The sequence below is a fragment of the Passer montanus genome, unplaced genomic scaffold (assembly GCF_014805655.1).
Source record: "Passer montanus isolate IOZ18808 unplaced genomic scaffold, ASM1480565v1 scaffold60, whole genome shotgun sequence".
NCBI lineage: Eukaryota > Metazoa > Chordata > Aves > Passeriformes > Passeridae > Passer > Passer montanus.
The window spans coordinates 3,851,475-3,874,190 of NW_024371038.1; the positions used below are offsets into that span (position 1 = coordinate 3,851,475).

General features: G+C 37.8%; 1 protein-coding gene across 7 annotated transcripts in view; it reads left to right on the forward strand.

Annotated features, from left to right (window-relative positions):
• FNBP1L (formin binding protein 1 like) overlaps nt 1-22,383 on the forward strand; it is a 56,593-nt gene extending 34,210 nt beyond the window's left edge. For 2 of the 7 annotated variants that reach the window (XM_039727032.1, XM_039727033.1), the window contains 13 exons: nt 1,043-1,096; nt 2,030-2,296; nt 2,557-2,704; nt 3,110-3,172; nt 4,427-4,531; nt 5,527-5,655; nt 7,662-7,808; nt 8,535-8,738; nt 16,497-16,606; nt 17,191-17,323; nt 17,762-17,853; nt 18,342-18,490; nt 18,860-19,203. In XM_039727032.1, coding sequence (XP_039582966.1) covers nt 2,639-2,704; nt 3,110-3,172; nt 4,427-4,531; nt 5,527-5,655; nt 7,662-7,808; nt 8,535-8,738; nt 16,497-16,606; nt 17,191-17,323; nt 17,762-17,853; nt 18,342-18,490; nt 18,860-19,038 — 1,377 coding nt within the window. In that variant the 5' untranslated portion in view covers nt 1,043-1,096; nt 2,030-2,296; nt 2,557-2,638 and the 3' untranslated portion in view covers nt 19,039-19,203. Of the gene's footprint in view, nt 1-1,042; nt 1,097-2,029; nt 2,297-2,556; nt 2,705-3,109; nt 3,173-4,426; nt 4,532-5,526; nt 5,656-7,661; nt 7,809-8,534; nt 8,739-10,764; nt 10,924-14,427; nt 14,443-16,496; nt 16,607-17,190; nt 17,324-17,761; nt 17,854-18,341; nt 18,491-18,859 lie in introns of all 7 variants that reach the window. The other 5 variants (XM_039727031.1, XM_039727029.1, XM_039727034.1 and 2 more) reach the window with 4 other exon arrangements.
• Nucleotides 22,384-22,716: the final 333 nt, after the last annotated feature.

Here is a 22,716-nt window from a genome sequence, read left to right on the forward strand (position 1 = left end):
TAGCACATATTGATGTAAAAAGCACCTGGCTTTCTTATCATAGTGGGGTTTTTTTGGTTGTGGTCTCAGAGGGTATAGAAACTGGCAAAAGACCCAAGTTTGCTATTTCCACACCAACTCCCTGCTCATATTCTGATGTGTACTTTGTGTCTGGACATAATCCCACTATATGGGCTTTTGTACCATAGAGATGACTTCCAGGTAAATGGATTTGAGAAATTGTACAATTGTATTCTAGATGAAAGTAGAATTAGCACCTTTGTTTTAATGGTAAGGTAGTTCATAATTGTAACAACTGAAGTTACAGAGAGACAGTGAGGTAAAATACACAACATGCATGCCAGATTTTTTTCTCCTAGAATCTTAACTCCTCCATTCCTTTTTTTTCCTGCATTCTGTGATAAGCAGGTAATTTCATATAAATGTTTTCAAAAATTGGACTGTGATACTGTGCTAAGTGCTGATCCTGTGGATTCTAGAGATTTCCTTGGTTTCTAAAAATCTAGATATTTGCAGTGCTGTTGGTAGGACAAAGTGTAAAATCTCTTTTCTGAAAAGACATGTTTCCTCTCCTGTTCTGGACATGTCCTTTTTAAAGATTTGGAAATACTGTGGTTAAAATCTTTGACCTGAATCTATGCTCAGAGTTTCCTTGAGGAATGGAGCTCTGTGCTCGTGGCACAGCACAGTGTGCACTGTCTGTGTGACACAGTGGTTGTGCACTAGCCTTGTCCTCCTCTGCTGCTGCCTTCTGCATGTGCGAAAAGGATGTTAAATAACCAACTCTTCATTTCCTGTCTAGTCACTGCAGTAGAAGTTTTAAAATATTTGCAAATTGCTCTAGGTCAGAGTGGTGTAAAACTTTGATAATACTGTAGATTTCAGCCTTGTGTTATCTAAAGGACCCTTATAAGTTGACAGAGGGAATAGACTTGTTCATAGAACATTAAGCAGAAATACTTTGTTCATGCTGTTTTCTGTGTGTTCATGTGTTTGTGTTTTCTATTCTAAAATACGATCTTCTTTTGTTCTTTTTTAATAGAAATCTGGTTAAGAAGTACTGTCCTAAACGCTCACCAAAAGATGAGGAGCCCAGGTAAAAATGTCCATTTCAAGTTCTATTTGTAAAAAGTGAGAACTAACAGTGTATGCTGTCCTTTTATGGATTTTTTTTTAAGATAAAGTATTTAATTGGTGATGACAAGAGAATTGTGCTTGGCTTCTTACTATAGTTCTGCTATAATTCTCAAGCATGTTTACTTGTATTGGTATTTTAATGTAGTAGTCATGGCAGGTTGTACTTGCTCCCTTCCAAAACAGTCTTTTAGGTAACTTAAATTTTGAAAGCAGAAGTTTAGCTTACTATGTATAGACTAGTACTGTTTTTTAAAGAAAAGCAAGTATGTGTCCTTAGACTTTAGTTTTTTGCTTAGTAATTGAGATTTTCAGTGCATTTTTATGGCAGTACAAATGTAGCTATGCATCTCTATAGTGAGACATGAGTGTACACAAATTGTCATGTTATGGGCAAGAGGAGCTTTTAAAATGCTGATTTGCTTTGACTCTGGAGACAAAATAAGTGGATGTCTACTGGTGGAGGAACAATTTGTGCTAAACAACTTTATTTATCAAAAGTGTGCTTGTTTTGCTGTCCATTCCATAGTCATTTAAAAATTTACTTGAAAAAGCACAGTGCTTTTTTGTCTTTAGGGGTAAGTCTTAGGAAATAAAACAAGTGGACAAGTTGCAGGTTGCAGCCAGAGCACATACTGTGCAGAGTGCCTGAGAATTCAAAGTAGGATTTCCTCTAGATTGTTTAGGGGATGTAAAGATCCTGGACCTGAGGGAATAGGCTTTCCAGTGCTAGAGTGGCATTTGAAATTCCCAAAAGCCAAGCCTATGGAGATGGCAGTATTCCACAATTAAGAGAGAAAGATGTATATTTTAATGTGGTGCCTGTTTTTTTTTTCCTTTCTTCCCTTCCACACACACTTTCTACCCTTTGCCCCTCCTCTTCCCCCCTTTTTAGTGCCAGCCATAGTGGCACCTTACTTCCAGCCAGGAGGTGGGCAGGCAAACAGGCAGCTGTCTCCAGAGCTGATAGCAAACTTGTTCTGTAGACTCCATCGGCATGCATAGGAGTGGCATGGTTGGCATGCTCCACCCTCGACACTACCAAGCTCATCATCTCTGCAGCAAGCTCAGCCTCCAGCCTAGGGACGTATGTATCCGTTCCCCAGCTCAGGCCCCTCTCTGGGCAGCTTAGGAGATGCCACTATACTACAGGGCTTGCCAGGTAGTATTCTTCTTCTTTCTTTTCCATCCACAAACCCCATGTTCATGTAAAACATGTTTGAAGAGACATTGCAGCATATGGTACATGCTAGGCTTAACATAGGCTTTCCCAGCTTGTGTTTCTACTCTAACTCAATTAGCATTAAGATAAGGTTTATTGTAAAATGTCTGTGTTTTTTTATTTAATCAGGAGTACAGACTATACTAAAATAAGTATATTTTAAAAAGCTAACTTTTGTGTGTGTGTGTGCTTTCTGTCAGGTTTACTTCGTGTATTGCCTTTTTTAATATCCTCAATGAGTTGAACGACTATGCCGGACAGCGAGAAGTAGTTGCAGAGGAAATGGGACACAGAGTGTATGGAGAATTGATGAGATACTCTCATGATCTGAAAACTGAGAGAAAAATGGTAATTTCTGTGCTTTTAAATGTGAAACTAGGATATCAAGTTGAAGTCTTTTAATGAACTGATGTATTTGTTTACCCATTTTTATGAACACGGCAATACATAGGTTTTGTAATATATTTCTAAAACAAATTTAAGGTTTTTCTATAATATATAATGTTATATACCATAATGTAGTTATTAAACCTAAAAGTTATTATCTTGGGAAGACAGTGCTTTTGTAGCCTTTTTTTTTGCCAGTGTACCACAGTATCTGTGATCTAGTTCTTGCATGTTAAGTAATGTCTTCCAAAGAGTATGGCTTGTGGAAGATACTGCACATCATAGGCTGTCAACTAGAGCAGGGACTAATTAATGGTAATAGTACTAAAAATATAGGCAAATTTAATTTATTTATGATGTTTTTAGCATCTTCAGGAAGGGCGAAAGGCTCAGCAGTATCTGGACATGTGCTGGAAACAGATGGATAATGTGAGTTTGTGTTTGGATTTTATTCCTGTTGAACTTAAATAAGATATACTGGCTGTAAGTGGAATTGTTTTCATCTGTTCTAATCTTGCTGAGATTTAATACTTAGGTATATTACTAATCTCCAAGTAATTTAGTAACCTAATACAGTTCAATGTATTTGTAGTTCCCTGATTAAAAAAATCTGTAAACAGCTTCTGTGTTTATGTTTGAGAGAAGCCTTGGCTTTTATCCAGCATAAAGAAATCTGGTTTTAACATGGGTACAGACTTTGGTTGCTTCTCCTTGGGCTACTAAAAATGATAGTTTATTTTTATGAAGATGAAATCTTAAATCACTGAATTTTACTTGAGCTTGAGGGCTTGTTCCAAGGTATATTCAAGAATACCACTATAGACTATTGTATTTTCAGGAGATAGAATTACTGCTTAACAGATAAATGCAGGAAGTAAATGTCTCTAGGACAGACTATAAACTTTCTTGAAACAAATGCTTTTAAAGATAAGAGAATATAAAATTCAACCAAGTCTGTTCAAGATGCATTCTGATATTCTGGTTGTCTGTCTTAAAAAAATTATTATACCTTTGATTCAGATTATTGTGAAGCAGTATTGGAGAAGTGAATTTGTTTTGTTGTTGTGGTCCCAGATAAGCAGGGTCTTGCTTCCCTATCATGTCAAAGAGTTTAATTCTTCATCAGAGGATCAGAATAGAAGCAGGTGTGGTAGTTTTAGATGTTACCTCTTCACCAAGATAATTCCCACAGTTCAGCTCAAACAATACAGTGCCTTATATTTACCTGAGTGTCAAAGTCAGTCTTTTAAATACATTTAGATGCCTTTAAGGGACACACTAACCTCAGTTGCCTGACTTTGCTGTGAAGCAGGAGCTCACAGTCCCAGTTGCAGTTTCCCTCTAGAGATGTGAACTTCTGCAACAATTTTTCCTGCAGCAGTTGTCTTGACAACAGCCACATATGGAGAGCATCAAGTATATTGAATACTGTTGTCTGTGCTACCTACAGCTGTGCCACTTGACATGAATACTGATGATGATTGTAGTGCAGATACGTCCTTCACACTGCCTTCAAAATAATGGAGTTGACCTAGTTGCTGTGCTAACAGTGTGCCCCTTTAAAGGGGACTTAGTGAATTTAAGATACTTAAATGGAAGCTTTGATGTTTAGAATTCAGAATTAATATACAAAACCAAATGGGAGTAGTGGCTGTTGAAGCACTAAGTTTGTGCCTTTTGTAGAGCAAAAAGAAATTTGAGAGAGAATGCAGAGAGGCAGAGAAGGCACAGCAAAGCTATGAACGACTGGACAACGACACCAATGCAACAAAGGCTGATGTTGAGAAGGTAAGGGTGTGGTGGCTTTTCTTTACTTTATTATCAGCTGTATTTCATTTACATGTTAATCATCAGTACTGAAACAATATTCATTGAATGTGTAACATTGTGGATAAAAAATGCTTACTTGTTACGTGCAAAATCAAAGTTCCAGTGATGTGATAAGACAGCAGATGAAAGGAATGTGCTTCAGAATGAGAATGGTTTGGGTTGGAGTGGACCTTGAAGACTCCCCTGCCATGGGCAGGGATCCCTTCCACTAGACCAGGCTGCTCAGTGCCCCATCCAACCTGGCCTTGAACTCTGGGATGGGGAATCCACAGCTGCTCTGGGCAATCTGTTCCAGTGCCTCACCAACCTCATAGTGAAGATTTTTTTTCCTAATGTCAAATCTAAACCTGCCCTCTGTGAGTTTAAAATCATTCCCTTGCCCAGTCACTACCTGCCCTTGTGAAAGGTCCCTCTCCAGCTCCCTTGTCCTGCTGGCCACGCTGCTTTTGGTGCAGCCCAGGACAGGGTTGGCTTTGTGGGCTGTGAGTGCCCATTGCCAGGGCCCCCAGGTCCTTCTCCTCAGGGCTGCTCTCAACCCATTCTCTCCCAGCCTGTGTTACTGCTTGGGATCGCTCCAGCTCACATGCAGGACCTGGCACTTGGCCTTGTTAAAGCTGATGAGAGCTCTGGATGGCTGTGCTGTGTTCCTTTAACTGGCAGCTGTCTGCTCTTTGGTACCTCGGGGTTTAGAGGATCAGTCACTTCTGTGGGTGTTAGGATACACATTTAAGCAGTCTGGTTAAGGGAGCTACAGTGATCATTGCTTTCTCTGTGTGTAACAAATGAAGTTTTGGAGCTTCAGTATATGCCAAGTCTCACATTCTTTATATTTCAGTTATAAGGATGTTGGTTTTGACTTGTGACTACTGTTCTTGCACAGTTGATAAAATAAAATAATGCTGTGTGTCATTGAAAAGTACAAGACATTTAACCTGGTAACACTTTCCTACTAGGCTAAGCAACAGTTAAACCTGCGCACACACATGGCTGATGAAAACAAAAATGAATATGCTGCACAACTACAGAATTTTAATGGGGAACAGCACAAACACTACTACATCGTCATTCCTCAGATTTACAAGGTAAAATAATTAACAGATAAAGTATGTCTAATACTTTTCTAAAGAAGAAGTAGACTTTAAAATTAAAAAATCTGTTTTTTTGGATGTTAGTGGATCATTTAATCAAAAAATTACCATAATCTTGAGACAACTTGTGTTTTTTTCATGAGACTGCTTACCATACTAATGCTTAGATTTCTGATGAAAATGCTTGGTTGCATTTTGTCTAAGACTTTATACTTTGTAGACTGTTTAAGTATTCCTGAAAGGGTCTGGCACAATAAACACTTGAGAGGTCTGGGTGGCAGAAGACATTTAAAACAATCATTCTGATAAGGTTGATCAGTAGCTCTCAGGATCCCTGTGTGTGTGAGTGCTGTGCCTGTGCTGAGGTGACGGTGGCTGTGGTTTCATGGATCTCCTGTGTGGATTAAAAAGTCTGCATTGGAAGCAGAAGTTCCAACACCCTCCCAGCCCCCAGTTAGTTTTTGCTCCATCAGTGTTACCAGCAATCCACAGATCTCTCTAAACCAAGTAAAAAAGTAAAGATTAATACTTTGCATCTAAAGTGGGGATTTCTTGAGATGCTTTATGTAACTAATAATATTTTTTTTAACATTCTTTCAAAAATATGGACTTTGCAGAACTGGAAAACCAGTTAAAAATAGTTGGGGGCATCAGGTGAGGAGAGTTCAGAAGTGTGTTGGCATGTACCTTCAACCACTTGGGAAAGATGGGTGGGAGCTGATACTGAGACAGGGAGTGAGGAAATGGAAGGTGAAACACTGGGTTTATTTGAAGGTATTCAACTTAAATATGCTTGATATTTTCCAGCAACACAGGTCAGTTTGGGTTTTTTTTGTTTTTTTAAAATCCTTACTGGGTGTTCTGGGATTCACAGGAGAAAATTACCTTGGCTTATTAAAGCATTTTCTAATATTTTAACTGTTAAGCAGCACCACAGTAGGTCTGACTTCACACACTGATCCAAGAACTGCAGTCAGCTCCCAGGAGAAACAGGTTGATCATCTTTGTAGCTTACAGCAGACTTTTGCTTTACTGCCTTTATTTCTCCAGGGTTAAAATCCATTATCAAAGATATTACTCGTATTTTTGAGCTCTACAGTAAGAGCAGAAAGGCCCAGTCCTGTTTTCTCTTGAGACTACACTTTTATTACTTCATTGCAAGTGTTTGGTGACATTCTATGGGAAAACCTTGGAGAAGGGTTTAGCACATCTAGGTGGTTGTTTTGTCTTGGAGAGACGAAATTGAATATTATTTGAACATCTGCCTCTGTAGATATAGGAAAGATCCAACATCTTACCCAATTTTTGACAACCTATTGGTATATGTTTTACTGATTTTTGGTTTTGTTTGGGGTGTTTTCCACAATCAGGTGAAAAGCCCAGAGCTGTTGTCTTAATGGTATTTCTCTTGAATTTATTCTTTTTTGTTCTGTTCCAGTAAACTTTGATTGCAAATCTTATGTAATGGTATTCTTCTCTTTATTTTCTTGCACACTGCTAAAGGAAATGGTTTGTATTTCAAATCAGAGTGTCTAAACTGCAGATAATTTTAATTTTTCTTATTTTTCCTATATTTTAAATAATGGGTATTGCTTGGAAAATACGATAATAAAAGCAACATGGGTATATTTATCACTAGAGAGGAATTACTTGGAACTAGAAGGAGAGAGTGAGGAGATGTAGAAATCAGTAAAATTTCTTTACTGTGGTTTTCATTTTTGATTTCTAAAATCCATTACATGGTTTTTAGAAATCAAAGAGCATTGATTGATGCTCTTATGAAGTTATGAAGAGAAGTCTTCGTAACTGTTGTACTGCAACTGCGTCAGACTGTGTCTGAAAGGACTTGTAAGTTGTGGTTTTTTAACCAAATAAAAATTATGAGAAAGCATAGAAATTCTGTCCCACACTGTGGTGACCACAGTAACTGCATATGTCAGGATCAAGGAGGAAAAAATCATCAAATGAAAGCTTTTTTTTATCTTTCTTTGCACTTGCAGCAACTTCAAGAAATGGATGAAAGAAGGACTATCAAGCTTAGTGAATGTTACAAAGGCTTTGCTGACTCCGAGCGCAAGGTTATTCCAATTATCTCAAAATGCTTGGAAGGGATGATCCTTGCAGCAAAGTCAGTTGATGAACACAGAGTAAGTAGAATGGAGGAACTTTTTAAATGTGTGTGAGCAGTTGAACTGCTACAAAAGCTGTGAAGAGGGGAAGGACTGACTTACCCTGTACAGTTACCTTTCTGTTGTCAAATATTTGTTTCAAAAGTGTTGTGACTTCAATTTCAGCAGAAGGGACCACTTCTGCTTTTGTTGTGTGTTCTCTTTCTCTTTTTGATTTAGTGTAATCTGAATATCTTTGACACACTTTCATTGGGTGTGATTTTGGACACATTATTTTGATTATCCTAAAATATCCTGCAATACAATGGTCAGTATTTTCCTCTGCATGTGACATTAAAACATACAGAGGGTGTTCAGTTAACAAAGTATTCATTCTGTGTCCTGCTTGACTGCAGCAGGTTCTGTGCTATTTTATCTTGCTACATCTAGTTTCTTAGTTCTGTCTTCATTTCAGTGCCAATGTCGAAAGATTAAAAGGTGGAAAGTAGTTTGGTCCTGTTTTAATTTTGTGGTAACCCTTGGGAAGTGTTTGCTGGAATATTCTGAATAGCTGAGTATGCTTTGCTATACACTCATGAGCACTGCTGAGACAAAAGAATGTTGTTATCTTAACTTGCTCTGTCCAGAAGTGCTCACTCGTACTTGTGGTGCACCTCTGCAATTATATGAAAAATTTGTTTCCATTTTTTTCTCTCTGGTTCTTGATGGGTTTGCTTTTTAAACTCCTTAATGTCCTGTGTTTAGGACTCTCAACTAGTGATAGACTGCTTCAAATCTGGTTTTGAGCCTCCTGGAGATTTTCCATTTGAAGACTACAGTCAGAATATTTACAGAACTATCTCTGATGGAACCATCAGTACACCAAAGCAGGAGGGAATGAGAATTGATACAAAAACTACAGTCGGCAAGGCTAAAGGAAAGCTGTGGCTGTTTGGAAAGAAACCAAAGGTAACAATTAAGAAATTACTATTTGGAAAATGAAAATTAAAATGAAAGTAGCTTCCCATTACTGTAATGTTTCTAAGATTCTGTAAAGACTTTCTGTAGTTGCATAGGAAAGGTGTTAATTGTGAATGTAAAAATAAGGAGAGGGGAGAGTATGCTTTGGAACTGGGCAGACTTCAGATCTGTCTGTTATGGTACAAAAAGCAGCCCCCTTCTAAATGTCACATTTTTATGTAGAACTGCTGTGTAGATTTTTATTACACCTGTTGCAAGTTTTGAAAACTCCTGAGGTTTCTCTGAAAACATTAAAGTTTATAATCTGTCACTGGTAAAACATACTGTGGTAAATGTCCTAGAAGAAATATTACTAGGAAATAGGGTGAAAATATTCCTATGCTCAAGAAAAAAATTGAAAGCATTGAAATTACTACTTTGTTTTCTTATGAGTTACAATTAACACTTTCTGTGCAAGATGCCTTCATGGATCAACAGAAGATTATCACAACATGCATTAGCTATATAAATGAATGGAGCATGTACATACTTAAATTTTATGCTTTATCTTTATTTAATATTGGAGCATATCAGTGAGCTGTTTTAATGATTCCCACAAATTTTTGTGAGGTTATTTTAATGCTCCAAGCCAGTTTTTGTCATTTATTACAGGAAACTATTCTTAGGGCTTCTTAATGGTAGAATTTATTTTCCAGTTGATAGTGTTCTGAGAAAGTAGGTCTTTACAGTATATTATGTAATTCCAACTGTGTGTTAAAACTGATTGCTTATTTTTCATGCAGAATAATTAGTGATTCATAGCATGCATTAATACATGGGCATATGTATTGCATTTGTCTGCAGAGGTGGGTGAGATTCAGCCTGTTCTGAAATTACATCACAATTGCCAGTTTGACCACAAGGCATCTTTCTGAGAGTTTGGAGAGTTATGGAAATGTACACAGGTTTCAGCCTGGACCTTGGCATTTGCTGTAGCTATAAGAAATCCCTTAGTGTGGTGGCAGCTGAAATAAGCTGACAAGACTTGCCCTACTCTTTCTTCTCCCCAGTTCCCTCACTGTGTGTAGCAGTCAGGGAGTCAGCCTGTCCACAGGTGTGACATGTGTGTACATACTACATGCATCTCTTCCCTAAGGACCTAAATGAAAGATTTTGTCCCTGATTTTCACCTGGCTTTGGGGAGGATGGAGGAGTGCTCTACAAAACACCAGCTGGAAGCAGAATATTTACTGAAAGATACATATTTAATTCTAAATACTATTCACAGGTTTTAAAATATATTTTAAAATAATTTATTATAAAATCCGCTGGTTTACTACAGCTGGGGTATTCATGGGGATCTTTGGACCTTCATTTAGCAGGAACTATGGCTGGTCTTGACTTTCAGGTATTCCTTTACCTATTTTTAATGTTGTCAGAGGCATAAAAGGCAGTGGAAATAGAGGAAAATTTAACTGGAAAGGAATTGCAGAGATATAAGAGAAAAAATGAGAGAAGCAATTTGAAAAAAGGGGAAGAGGTTCTTGGGATGATGTTAAGAATGCCATGCAGCCATTGTGTCAGTCCAGCTTGACTGCAGAGTTTGAGAATTCTTTTTGTTGTAGTCATTCTCCATAGATGTACCAAATATTTCTGGTTTGGCTAAGCTGCTAGGGTACCTCAGTATCAGGAGGAAGGAGTGAGCAGGGATGCTTGAGCTTCCAGGACGATTGTAACTAAATTGGCAATAGCAGAACCATTTTAAGAAAAGAGACAGGGAGCTTTGGGATCATTTTAGGATCTTGTGGCAGTGTTGAGGCTAAAGCTTCCTTCCTTCTCTGCAGCAGCCTATAACTGAGGATTAATTCATGACAGAAACCTTTTAAACCCAATACAGTTATAGTATAAATGTGTCTGAAACGTTACAACCTGTTTCTGTGTTGGATGGAAATTTTATTTTTGTAAGACAGAATTTTCATTTTAAAATCACTTTGAACATTTGGCTTATTTATTGCTTTCTTTATTTCCACATTAGCCACAATCCCCACCCCTAACCCCTACTAGTTTATACACATCCAGTACTCCTAATGGGTCCCAGTATCCCATATTCTCCATTGAACCAGTGCATTATTGCATGAGTGACATAAAAACAGGGAAGCCCAGAATTCCTTCTTTCAGAAGCCTCAAAAGAGGGGTAAGTTGGATAACAAGTTGAAATGCATGATGGGCTATGAGCAGTGTGTTTGTGATGTGGCTTTTCTAATGCTCTTCACCCTCATTATAAGGCTTATTTAGTTAAAAGTAACACTTCAGCCATAAGGTCACTTTAGGATACTTTGTTTCATACTATACATAAGTTACCAACAGATCAAAAAGAAATTAAAATAGAAATACTCTTTATAACATTTGGAATGCTCATGCTTAAAAAAAGGTGTTATAAAGAGGGTGCTCAGCATGTGTTTGATACCTTTTTTCATTGTTGTTCACATTCACAAATGTTTTCCTACCATCATGTAACATATTTTTGCAGTAATTAATCATTGGATATACAGTTACCACAAAAATCATCTGATGTCTTTTTTGCTGACTTTGAAAATAGTAGAAGTTGATTACGAGACACTGAACTAAAAAGGGAGAATTTAATTCCTTCTGTGCATCAAATGCCATAGCTTATGGTGATGGCAGATTTTGAAATACTGATTTTTTTAAAAAACATTGCAGCATTAATGTGTCTTCTGATTAATTAGTTGCTCTTGTTGGTCCTAGTTTCTTTTGGGTAAAATTATTGAAAAAATTGCTACCAAATGCCACAGAGACTTATCAATTAATTTACTGATATAGTGGCATATTCTGCAAATAGAATTTTTCTGGAAGCCAGTAGAAGGGAAATATGAAATGGTTTCCTAGCAACATTTATGGTGCTAGTGATAAATTTACTGGCACTTTCCTGTTATGTCAGAAAAGCACAGGCTGCCCAGTTTATGTTGGTTAGTGGTATTTATTCGTCCAAATAAAAAGGTAATTGGATGCACTGGTTGTATATAATTAATAATTTTTTGGTATTTCAAGACAATATTGACTTGCTGTCTCATGTGCATCAAGAATGGTTGACTGTTGTTGACATAATGTGGAGATCAAGGTACAAAATGCTCTTTTGCAGTAAAGTTACAGTTTAGAGGCTCCCTTGTTGTCATTGTGAAGCTGAATGAGTTGCAGTTAAAACTTTATTTTTCTTTAGGTCATGTTGTGGCATCTAATTTCAGGCCCCCAGATACTTGGAAAGAGCCTCTTTAGCAGTGCCATTTTTTAGAAAATACCTGTGTTCCCCTCAGCCTGTGTGGCAGGCAGCATCTCCTGTCCCTTCGGAGTCATTAGCTCATAATTTGCTTGGTTGGGAAGGCAGTGCCTCTTCAGTACTGCTGAGGAGCTGCCTGCATGAGGGAGTTGGAATGGCACAGGCCTTGATTACACTTTGATTTTGTTGATCACTAAAAGTATTAACTCCAGCCTCACAAATCATCCCCTTGTACTACCAGTAGTTCTAGAACCTCTTTTGAAGGGAAAGATCATCTAACTACTAGAGAGTGCTAATGGAAAATGAAACCATATCTTTATTGATTTTTAAATACATTCTTCATCTTGTAAAATTAAATATGTTCTTTAAATAATTTAAATTTAATAATTCTTTAACATTAGGAAGCATCACTAAGGTCCTACAGATCTAGACTCACTCCAGTGTGCCATGATATTAAAGATTTAATCTCTGTAAAATCTTCAAGAATGAGTATTTTAATTTATATATATTCTGAATTTCCTTGCAAGCATTTTAACAGACACCACATTGTTGTATATTTTTAAAGTCTTTTGAACTTAAATGTATAGTGGACTAGTAATAGATTTTTTTTAATCTCATTGATGAGTTTTATCTTTATAATATACAATGATTAAATGCTAATAGTATGTGATACTGTTTCCCACATGTTTTGTCCCTGGAAAATTGTTTCCAAGTGGTACTGACGTGCAGAACTACTAAACCATAGAGTCATAGAAAGGTTTGGGTTGGAAGGGATCTCAAAGATTGTGTCATTCCAACCCCCTGCCATGAGCAGGGATCCCTTCCACTAGACCAGGCTGCTCAGAGCCCCATCCAGCCTGGCCTTGAAGCTGCCAGGGATGAGGCATCCACAGCTGCTCTGAGCAGCCTGTTCCACTGCCTCACCACCATCTGAATATAGAATTTCTTCCTAACATCCAATCTAAATCCATCTTCTTTCAGTTAAAAAATGTTCCCCTTTGTCCCGTGACCGTCTGCCCATGTAAAATGGGGCTCAGTTTGCTTCTGCTGAGCTTTATCTGTGAGGTGGCATCCATCAGTCAGTGGAGCATCCTGGTCATTTTGTTTAACAGGCCCTGTGCAAGATCTCAGTCAAGGTGCAGAGATCACAAACCCTCTGTCCCTGCTCTCTGTGCTGCCTGCAGTGCATTTTCCTGTCATTTTCCTGTCATTCTCCAGAGCAAGAGCAGCGAGCAGTAGCTGTAGAGTAGGTTACTGACAGAAGGTGTAAGCCAGTGTAGCTTGCTGTGTTAGTGCTGCTGGTACCTGCTGCTGCTTCTCCTCTGAAATGTTAACAATTCCAGCAGTGTTAGTGCTTGTGAGAGGTCTGTGCTTGATGCCACTTGGTACATAAAACATTATCAGCAGTGATCTGTGAACCTTAACAGAGTTTTATTGGCAGACTCTTTCGGAAGTGAACAGGAGCTTTGTTTATGTCATTTTGCATCTCTGGACTTCAAGATTCCCACCAGAGTATCGTTTGTGAAGGTGCTTTACTTCCTTCATTGCTAAAAATCCTAATGTTGTGTATGTTCCCCAAGCAGCAGCCTTAAAAATTGCTCAGGGATGTTGGAACCCAGGCACGGGAAATAGTTTTGACACAGGGTCAAAAGTGAAGTTGAGATATCTGTCTTCTAAGTTGCTTGGTATTTGTCTGGAAAGAGTTGTCCAAATTATTAAAAGCATGGTAGATCTTCAAAATGCTGTGAATGTTAAAGCCAAGATTCAGCTCCTGGCACCCATGTTTTATTTGCTTCTTCTAAGGATAAAGTCTTTACTCTTTAAATATCTTTATTTTTATCTGGATGAAAACAATTTTAGATAACAACGACCCAACTGCTATTTTCAGAAAGTAAAATTAATTACTTCTGGACTTGAAAAATATCTTTGTTTATTCTAGATCTGCTGTGATAATAAACTAAAGACATTGCAAAAACTATATTTATAAGAGGAATTGCAGTAGATTTTGAGCCATCATTTACAAATTTTTTGTATAGGGCTGATCAGTCCATCATCATCAAATTCTGCTATTTTGTGTAATGTTGGTTGTGTGTGTGTTTCTTTTCCTACAACAGAAGGCTCAGCCCTTTATTCAGAACACTGAAATTCAAAAGTAGTTTAATGAAGTTGTATGTTAAAATTTTGTAAGCTAAAAGTACCCATTATCACCTAATATTTTTTAATCAGTAATTCTTAAAGCAATTATTTTCTTGTGCTTACAGTAAAATGTATTTTTTATAATTGAAAACATCAGTCCTTAAGTGATACTTTAAAAATCCATTTTTAGGCATTAGTCACTTTTGTAACTGGTCATTGCATGTAAATAATTTCCCGTTTCTTTCTGTTTTCAAATGAACTGTGCAGTGGTCGGTGAAGATGGTAAGCCCGTGTGCTGATCTGTCTGCTGTACTTCTGCTAAGATAGCATGAAAACAATCTTCTGAGAGTGTTTCCATATCATAACTGCTTTAAGTCAGGTGCTGAAATACATCTCCAGTTTTCCACTCATATGCACAGTCTTCTTAATCATCCATGCTTTATGTAAGGCAATTAGACTTGTGGTCTGGCTGCAACTAAATCTGCAATTTTGGGCTTTGAGAGTTGACCAGTATTCACAAGTTGGTCATGATGGAAATACTTGGTGATTTTTCTTTGTTAGGAAAATTGTTTAAGCAGCATAAAATATGTATATGAAAAGACTATAAAATTTGTGTAAAGAAGAAATACTGAATGCTATACTCCTTTGAATTTGGAAGAAAAATTTGCAGGGGAGGACCTTTATGCTTATAAATACAGGAAGCTGTTGCATTAAATAAAATCATGCCTTAATCAATATTGTATTGCAGGGTAAATCAGTGAAAATTCACAACAAAACCTCTGTTCTTCTGATTCATTTTTAGGATACTCTGGTTTAAACCAACCTGTAAGGAAGAATGATAGAGAGGACATGATTGTATTTTTGTTTCTTTGTAGTATATTCCACTTCACAGTATTTTCCTGGGAGACTTTCTGAAGGGAATAGGAAGTTTGTTTATGTCATTTTTCATCTCTGGACTTTGAGACTATACACAGTGTGTATTCTTCTTCCTCCAGAAAGAAAACACTTGTTTTATTTTGAAAACATCCTATCTTGATTTTCCTTCTTTTATGATGTCTTGTATTCCCTTCCTAAAAAGTAATGAGATTGATTTTACAAGTGCAGAAGAGTTGAGGGGGTGAGAGGATCTTGAGGAGGGGTGTTGAAAACTTGGCATCTGAGCCTAAGGCTTGTGTCAAGATCTGCACAGTCAAGTTTCTGTAAACTTTCTTATTGACAAAAGAAATGCTGGCCAGTTTGGTTTGCCTCCACTGAGGGTTGCTGGAATGGCAAGTGGGTTTCTTGGATTAAAACCAACTTCCTTAGGCAAATGGGATCCCAAAAAAACCCCAACAAACCAAACCTTTGGTGAGTAAGACATGCACTGTATTTCCTTAACACTGTCAGTGTCTGGCACCCTGAGGGGAAGAGTCTTCACAACAAACTTGCAAGATACATAAAAATCTCTTCCCATGCATTTCATACCCAGGCCCTTCTATCCTGCTTATTATAATCTTGGCACAATTTTGCAATCAAGTAATCAAGTTTGCACATTTGGGTTCATAACAGTAGGTGGTCTTAAATTGGCTGGTTTATGATTTTTTTTAAAGTTTGGGAAGTAAGAGGCTGTTTTCCCTCCCTGAAGTTTTTTGGTTGTTGGTTTTCTGTTTGTTTTGTTTGGGCTTTTTTTTTCCCTGTAAAAATGGTGACTTTGAATATTTGAGCAAATTTTGAGTAAAATAAAAAAATTAAGTCATAATTTTGATAATTACAAGGGTTTTTTCTGTGCTCTGTGAACCAGTTTTACTTGAGGTAAACTCCCATCAGAACTTTGTCAATTTTAATATGTTTTTTAGGACTGCTAAAGTTCTGGAAGAGAACTATAGTAGTACTTTGGAGCAAAGATCCAAAATACAGTATTTTTCTTTTGATACCATCCCAATGACCACAGGACACAGTCCAGAGAAAGAAACAATTTATATATATGTATATAATTATTATATACACATCTTAGATTTTTGTTCTGACTCAAATTATTCTGCCCTTTCTTAATCTTCTTAAAGTGCAGTGGATGCAAGAGGAGGTACATGACTTCAGAGAAATAAAGTCTAGAAATTTTGAGTTACCTCTGTGAGCCAACTGCTACAGAAGGCAAAAAGCACCTTGACTGAGTGACTACACTCTGGCAGCAAGAACATGCATTTATTCTGTGCAGTCTTTTGTAGAGCTGTCTGTCAAGTAGAGTTTTTAAGAAGGTCCATTTGCTTCCAGTGAACACTGTCCATGTGTGGGTATGTCAGTTCAGCTGCTCAGACCTGTGCATGTGGTGGCTTGCTTCAAGGTATTTCTGCTTCCAGGGCCCTGCACTAGAAGATTTCAGCCACCTCCCTCCAGAACAAAGGCGCAAGAAACTGCAGCAGAGAATTGATGAACTTAACAGAGAGCTACAGAAGGAAACAGACCAAAAGTGAGTGCATTTTTCTGGGGGTTCTGTCATGGTTCTCTCTCTGTTGTTTGGGGTTTTTTTTTATGTCCTCTACCTAAGCCAATAGTGCTCAAAAGTTAGGAGACAGGCTATTAATAAACCTTTTTAAGTTCATAGTTTGTTGTATGTAGGTTCTGTTATATTGCTTCCTTCTGCTTTACTGTAATACTCATTTTGATTCTAATACTGCATAGGGAGCATTGGTTCTAAAATGGTGGGTTAAAGGATGTGGGTGTCAGTTGAGCAAGACAGCTGCAGCTTCGTGCTTTAAGAACAGAACATGACCAGTATTTAGGAAATTGTATATAACAAACAGTATGGAAACAGTACTGGACAGGTAAGAGTCAACAGCTGGAGTCCTTGTTTGCCTGTGCACAGCACAAGGAAGGGAAGCAGAAGGCGAAGATGACAGAATGGGAGAAGGATTTAGGCATGGTGTGAAGACCAGCAGTTCCTCATTGCTGTGATTGATGCCCAATCACATTTCAGGATCTCATACACATTATTTTAGCTTTAATAAATCAATACTGGTATATTAATTATTGTAATGGTTTGTATGTTTTTAGAGATGCCCTCATCAAGATGAAGGATGTTTATGAAAAGAATCCACAGATGGGCGATCCAAGCAGTTTGCAACCAAAATTAACTGAGACTATGAGCAATATGGACCGTCTTCGGATGGAAATACACAAGAATGAGGTTAGATTCTAAAACACTTTCTTAGAAAATGTAAATGATTGGTACACTTGTACTTCTCCTTACAGATTTTAAATATAGCACCCAGAAAAACTACTTGATTGAAGAGTAGACATCCTGATACAATTTTTTGTGGGGTGCTGTATTTTCAAGTATGTTCATGTAGCCAGAATTAAGGTGTACATTATTAAAGATGTAAACTGTTCAGAAGAATATATTATTATTCACTTATTCTGAAATTCACATGTAATTAAAGATTTTGTCCTTAGGCTAGTATGGAGCATAGGCTAAGCATTAATGATAGGTTCATGCTTTGTGTGAAGTAATTGAGACTTGACATCTGACCGCAGTCTCTGTGAGCTGCAGTTCAGTGCATTTGTTAGATATGCTGGTTTAGAATCAGTTTTTCTTTGACACCAATATTTGCCTTTTTTCCCCAAGGCCTGGCTGTCTGAAGTTGAAGGTAAAGTCGCCAGAAGCGACAGGCGGCACAGCAGCGACATCAACCACCTTGTCACCCAGGGCCGAGAGAGGTCACTGCTCTGTCTCTACTGCTTTACATCCTCTACAGCTCCCTTTAGATTACAGGAGTGATGGGTGTTACTTATCCTCCCCGAGTGGATGATTTTCCTTTCCTTCTAAAGGAAAATCTTAACTGGTTCTGACTTCTAAAGGTCTCTTCCTGCCATTCTGGTAACATATAAAAACAGTCTAATTGAAACACCTGCTCATTAAATAGCAGTACCTTCTAAACCTGTCTTATTCCACTGCATAAGGCTCACTAGTTTTCCATGTTCTGTGGAAACAGGTATGTGAAATTTATGTTTGTTTCTCAAGCAGAGTTCAGTCTAAGCCTTTGCTAGAGTTTTTTTCAGTAAATCTCCTCTGACAGTAATATAAAAACTGCTAACAGGAATTCCAAAACAATATCCACGACCTGTCCTTTCTGTGGTGCACGGGTGTTGCGAGTTTGGAGCTAAGGGCTCCTCAGAGCCCTCATGCTCCCATGATTGCGTTGCAGCCCTGAAGGCAGCTACACGGACGATGCCAACCAGGAGGTGCGCGGCCCGCCACAGCAGCACGCTCACCCCAGTGAGTTCGATGATGAGTTTGAAGATGATGATCCATTACCAGCTATAGGACACTGCAAGGCAATTTATCCGTTTGATGGTGAGTTAACCACATGCTCTGAGATTCTTCAGTGGTTTGTTATAAAGAAGACAGGTAAAATGCTTTAAAGCAAATTACATGTGTGAGTAACTAATTGCTTTAAAGATCAGTGAAGGTACTTTATAAATTACTTTAATTCATGAGCAGTACTTGTGCTGTTTTAAGATAAATATTAGCACAGCTATTGGAAAATATTCAGCTTTACAAGTTGGTAGTGGGTTTTTTTCCAAGTCTGTGTGGCCATATGTTCTCTTGCACAGACTTTTCATGCTTCCTGTTTATATATAATTTGGAAACTATGCCTTGGGAAAAAGATGACTTGAAATTCTGTCTGAACAGTAAGACTTCTTTGCCTCTTATTCTTCCCAGGTCATAATGAAGGCACCCTAGCAATGAAAGAAGGGGAAATTTTGTACATTATTGAGGAGGACAAAGGAGATGGGTGGACAAGAGCTCGAAGACATAATGGAGAGGAAGGCTATGTGCCAACATCATATATAGATGTAACGCTAGAGAAAAACAGCAAAGGTGCAGTAACATATATCTAACAGTAAAACTGGCAGCTCTCAGTTGTACATTCCCCAGGGAAAATAGTGGAAAAATTGTAAGTTATACAGGCTCATGGAAAGAATTACAGAATCAGAAGTCAGCAATGATCTGTTGTTTGCATGGGGAGTTAGCTGTAGTCCTTTCAGAGATGACCACATTAAATTATGCATCTCACATTGGTCTGCAATTTTGACCAGTGTCTTCTGCTTTCCTGCTTTATAAAGCACTAAATCAAATTCAGCTATTGAACTAAAAAAGACAAAGATTCCTGCTTGTTCTGTGGAATTCTTAGTTTTTACAGAAACTGAAAAAATACTTAAGTTTTAAAGATCTCTAAGATTTACTGTTCCCACTTTTATGACTTAAACTATATTCTTAAAACAGAGATCTTTTTCCTCTAATAACTAACTGAACTCAGTTACTGAAAATTATTAATTTCCTTCCTTAGCAAATACTTGGCAGCTTTCACTTCTTAAACAGGAAAATGTTTTCTGATTCTGAAAGTTCAACAAAAATACTCAGGAAAAAACATTATGATTAAGAAGGACAGAAAGTCCACTGACCTATCTCCTTCCTTTTCAGTACTTGTAACGTAGAATGTTCTGTATGTGACATGATGTCATTGTTTTAACTCTAGATACCTTGAACAAACAAAAAAAGATCACGTGTAATGCTTGATGTCTTAATGGAAACTCTCTGCTCCTGATAAGGGAATGATTTTATATTCTTAATCTGTGTGTGTTAACTAAGTCTTTGAATTGTATTGTGTTTAGTCTGAAGACATTGTCTTAAATGTACAGGAATTCTCCTCATTGTTAAATCACTGAGGATTGGAAACTGCATTGCACAACTTGATTACTGGGAAAAAAAAAGCTTATTTTGTATTTCTAATGAGAGTTTGTGGAATTAAGTAGAAGGCTAACTTACAGCCACTGAGAATGGCCTGTTAGAACTGAGCACGCTTCTCTGTCTTCTAAAGGCCTTCAGTAACTTTGTTCTTTTCTTTTTCCTCTTGGACTGCAGGTTCCTGAAGCGGGTTTCTGAGAAAATGGGCGAGATCTTGAAGGAGGTTACATGCAGCTGCTGGGGGGGTGGGGGTGGGGAGGGGAGGGGTGCTAGACTGGGAGGCCCAAGGGACAAGCTAGTTGCATGAATGCATGCAGACATACATTTAGTAGTCACTAACATCTTAGCATCTCCATATATAGGTAAGGATGTATTACAAAATCTTCAATTTGTGCAGGAAAATAGAGTTCCATTACCAGAGTAAAAAGGCTACTGCTCCTAAAATTGCTTTGTTTTCATTGTCCTAGGTTGTCCTAGGTGCACAAACTATATTTTAGCTTGTGCTACGTTTTGATTTTCTCAATGATACTCATTTCCAAGTCACTTTTATTGGCAGTCATTTAGAGCCCTGTGTCAGTTATCAGTCTGCCTGTGCCACCTCCATGCTCGCCGTTAACCTCCTCCTGCATGCCTAGGACACTCAGGCATGTTCTGTGTAACACTTCGCCATCATTGCTCATCTTGTTTTGTAACAAATCATTTTCTTTAAATATCTTCAGCACTAGAGTTTCATCCCAGTATCCATGTATGCTGCTATAACAATACCACTGCAACCATCATTACATTCCAGATGTTTGGCATAACTGATAAGCGACTGTAAGGTATTTTGTTAATTTGGGGAAATAATGCATCTCAGCTCTAGCCTACAATGCAATCAAGAGAAACTTCTAGAACTGTGGTCCACCTTCAGCCCTTCAGTAACCTGTTGTGAGCACTGACAGCCTGGAGCACAACCAGAGGATTCACCACTGCAAGTTAATGACTGTTTTCAGAAGTCAACCACTTGCCATTCAACTGCTGCCTTAAACTAGAGTGCCTAAATCTGTTGTTTGCCAACACTACCACTTACAGTATCCCACAAAGGGCTTTGAGTCTCAGCTCTTTCCACAGTGCTGCAGCTGCTGAGGTAGCCACGGTAGGTGTTTTCTAGAGCTCTACTTTACTGGATACATGGTGCATCCATGACTTTTATACATTGAAATGTGTATCTCTTCATTTGACTTTAATATTTTTTTAAAAGATTTTTATGGAAACTGTCTTTTAGTTTTTCACTATGACGTTCCAATTTCAATTACTGCAGTGCTAGTCCATTTCCAGGTGATGCTTCATTGTATGGACCAGGTGACATTTGAGTGATACTTCGTAATGATCTTTGTGCACTTTTACTTGTAAACAATTGAAATTTGGATATGTTTATACGTGTAAATATAGTTGTCTGCAGTGCCCCTATTGCTTATGTTGTCTTGCCTCCCATTTGTGGTTCTATTAATAAGTACATCATATATGATTGATTAGGGTGATAAGACTTAGACTAGAAATGTTGGGGGGGAGGGACACTTACATCAACACAAGCTTGTCAACCCAGCCACCTGCTGTTTGGCAGTGTATGATGGAATAATAATTAAAACATCCTGTTTTTCTGGGGTCTGAAGCAATATGTGGATGCAGCAGTGCTGGATTCTTTTTCATTTCAGTGTTAGTAGGAACTGTACTACCAGTAAAACTGAATTTGAGTGACTTGTGTAGAGGTTTATTCCTTTGTTATGTATACCACTATTACACAGCTTGACCTAGTGTATTATGGGGCCTATTAAACTCTAAAGTTTAGATTTTTGGAGCTTGTATACAGGGTTATTTATATAATAATGTGACATTACTCAATACTGACAAAACTACTTAGGTAGTTTTTTTGGGTTTGGGCTTTTTGGGGGGGGTGTTGGGATTGGGATTTTTTTCTTTTCTTTTTTTTTTTTCTTTTTTAAAAATTTAGTACTTTTTTATTTTGGAGAAAACTCAGTGATCCTTGTGGGTCCCTTCCAACCCAGAATATTCTGTGATTCTGTAATTCTGTGAAGAGGAAGAAATGTGATCTGTGTATTTTCTGGTTGAGGGCCTGTGGTCTGCCTGGCTAACAGCCTCGGAGGTCAGTAATAACACTTCCTGGTAAAAGACTAAATGTTCTTTTCACACTACTGTTTGTTTTTCTGAAACCAGGATTTGCTTCCTTTGGAGGCAGGTTGCTTTCAAGAGGGATAGTGCAACTTGTATGAGGGTTATTAAACATAGGAAAAAGCATTTGTACTTGCACAGCTTATAAATCACTTACTCTAAAATTCTGAACGTGAGTTGTCTTAAAGAATCAAACATTTTCCAGTAATTTTTTAATCCTTTTTTGTGCACATGTTGATTTCCTAAATGTTAAATGCTTTGTTTAAAAATAGTGTTCTCTGTTGAGAATATTTTCATGGAATAAAAAAATCTTTTCATGGTCTAAGTAATTAGCTTCCCCATTTGTCTTCTGTTAAGATTGACAGGCCCATGTTCAGTATGAGGTCTGTAAAGTCTTGTTCTGGAGGTAAAATCCTCTGCTGTGATTGTAGCTAGGAGGAACAGATCTGGTGTTGGCTTTGTTGTCATCCTACTCCAGTACTCCACTACTCTGAGTAATAACATCTCACTCCAGAAACAGGCTTACTGACAACAAGCACATGCAGCCCTGACTTAAATAGTTGTACAACATCTCAGGACAACCCTGCCACCAGTTCTGTATATAACAATGTGGGATTTGCTGCTAAGACTCTTTGTATAATGAGCTGTGTGCATGCTGATTT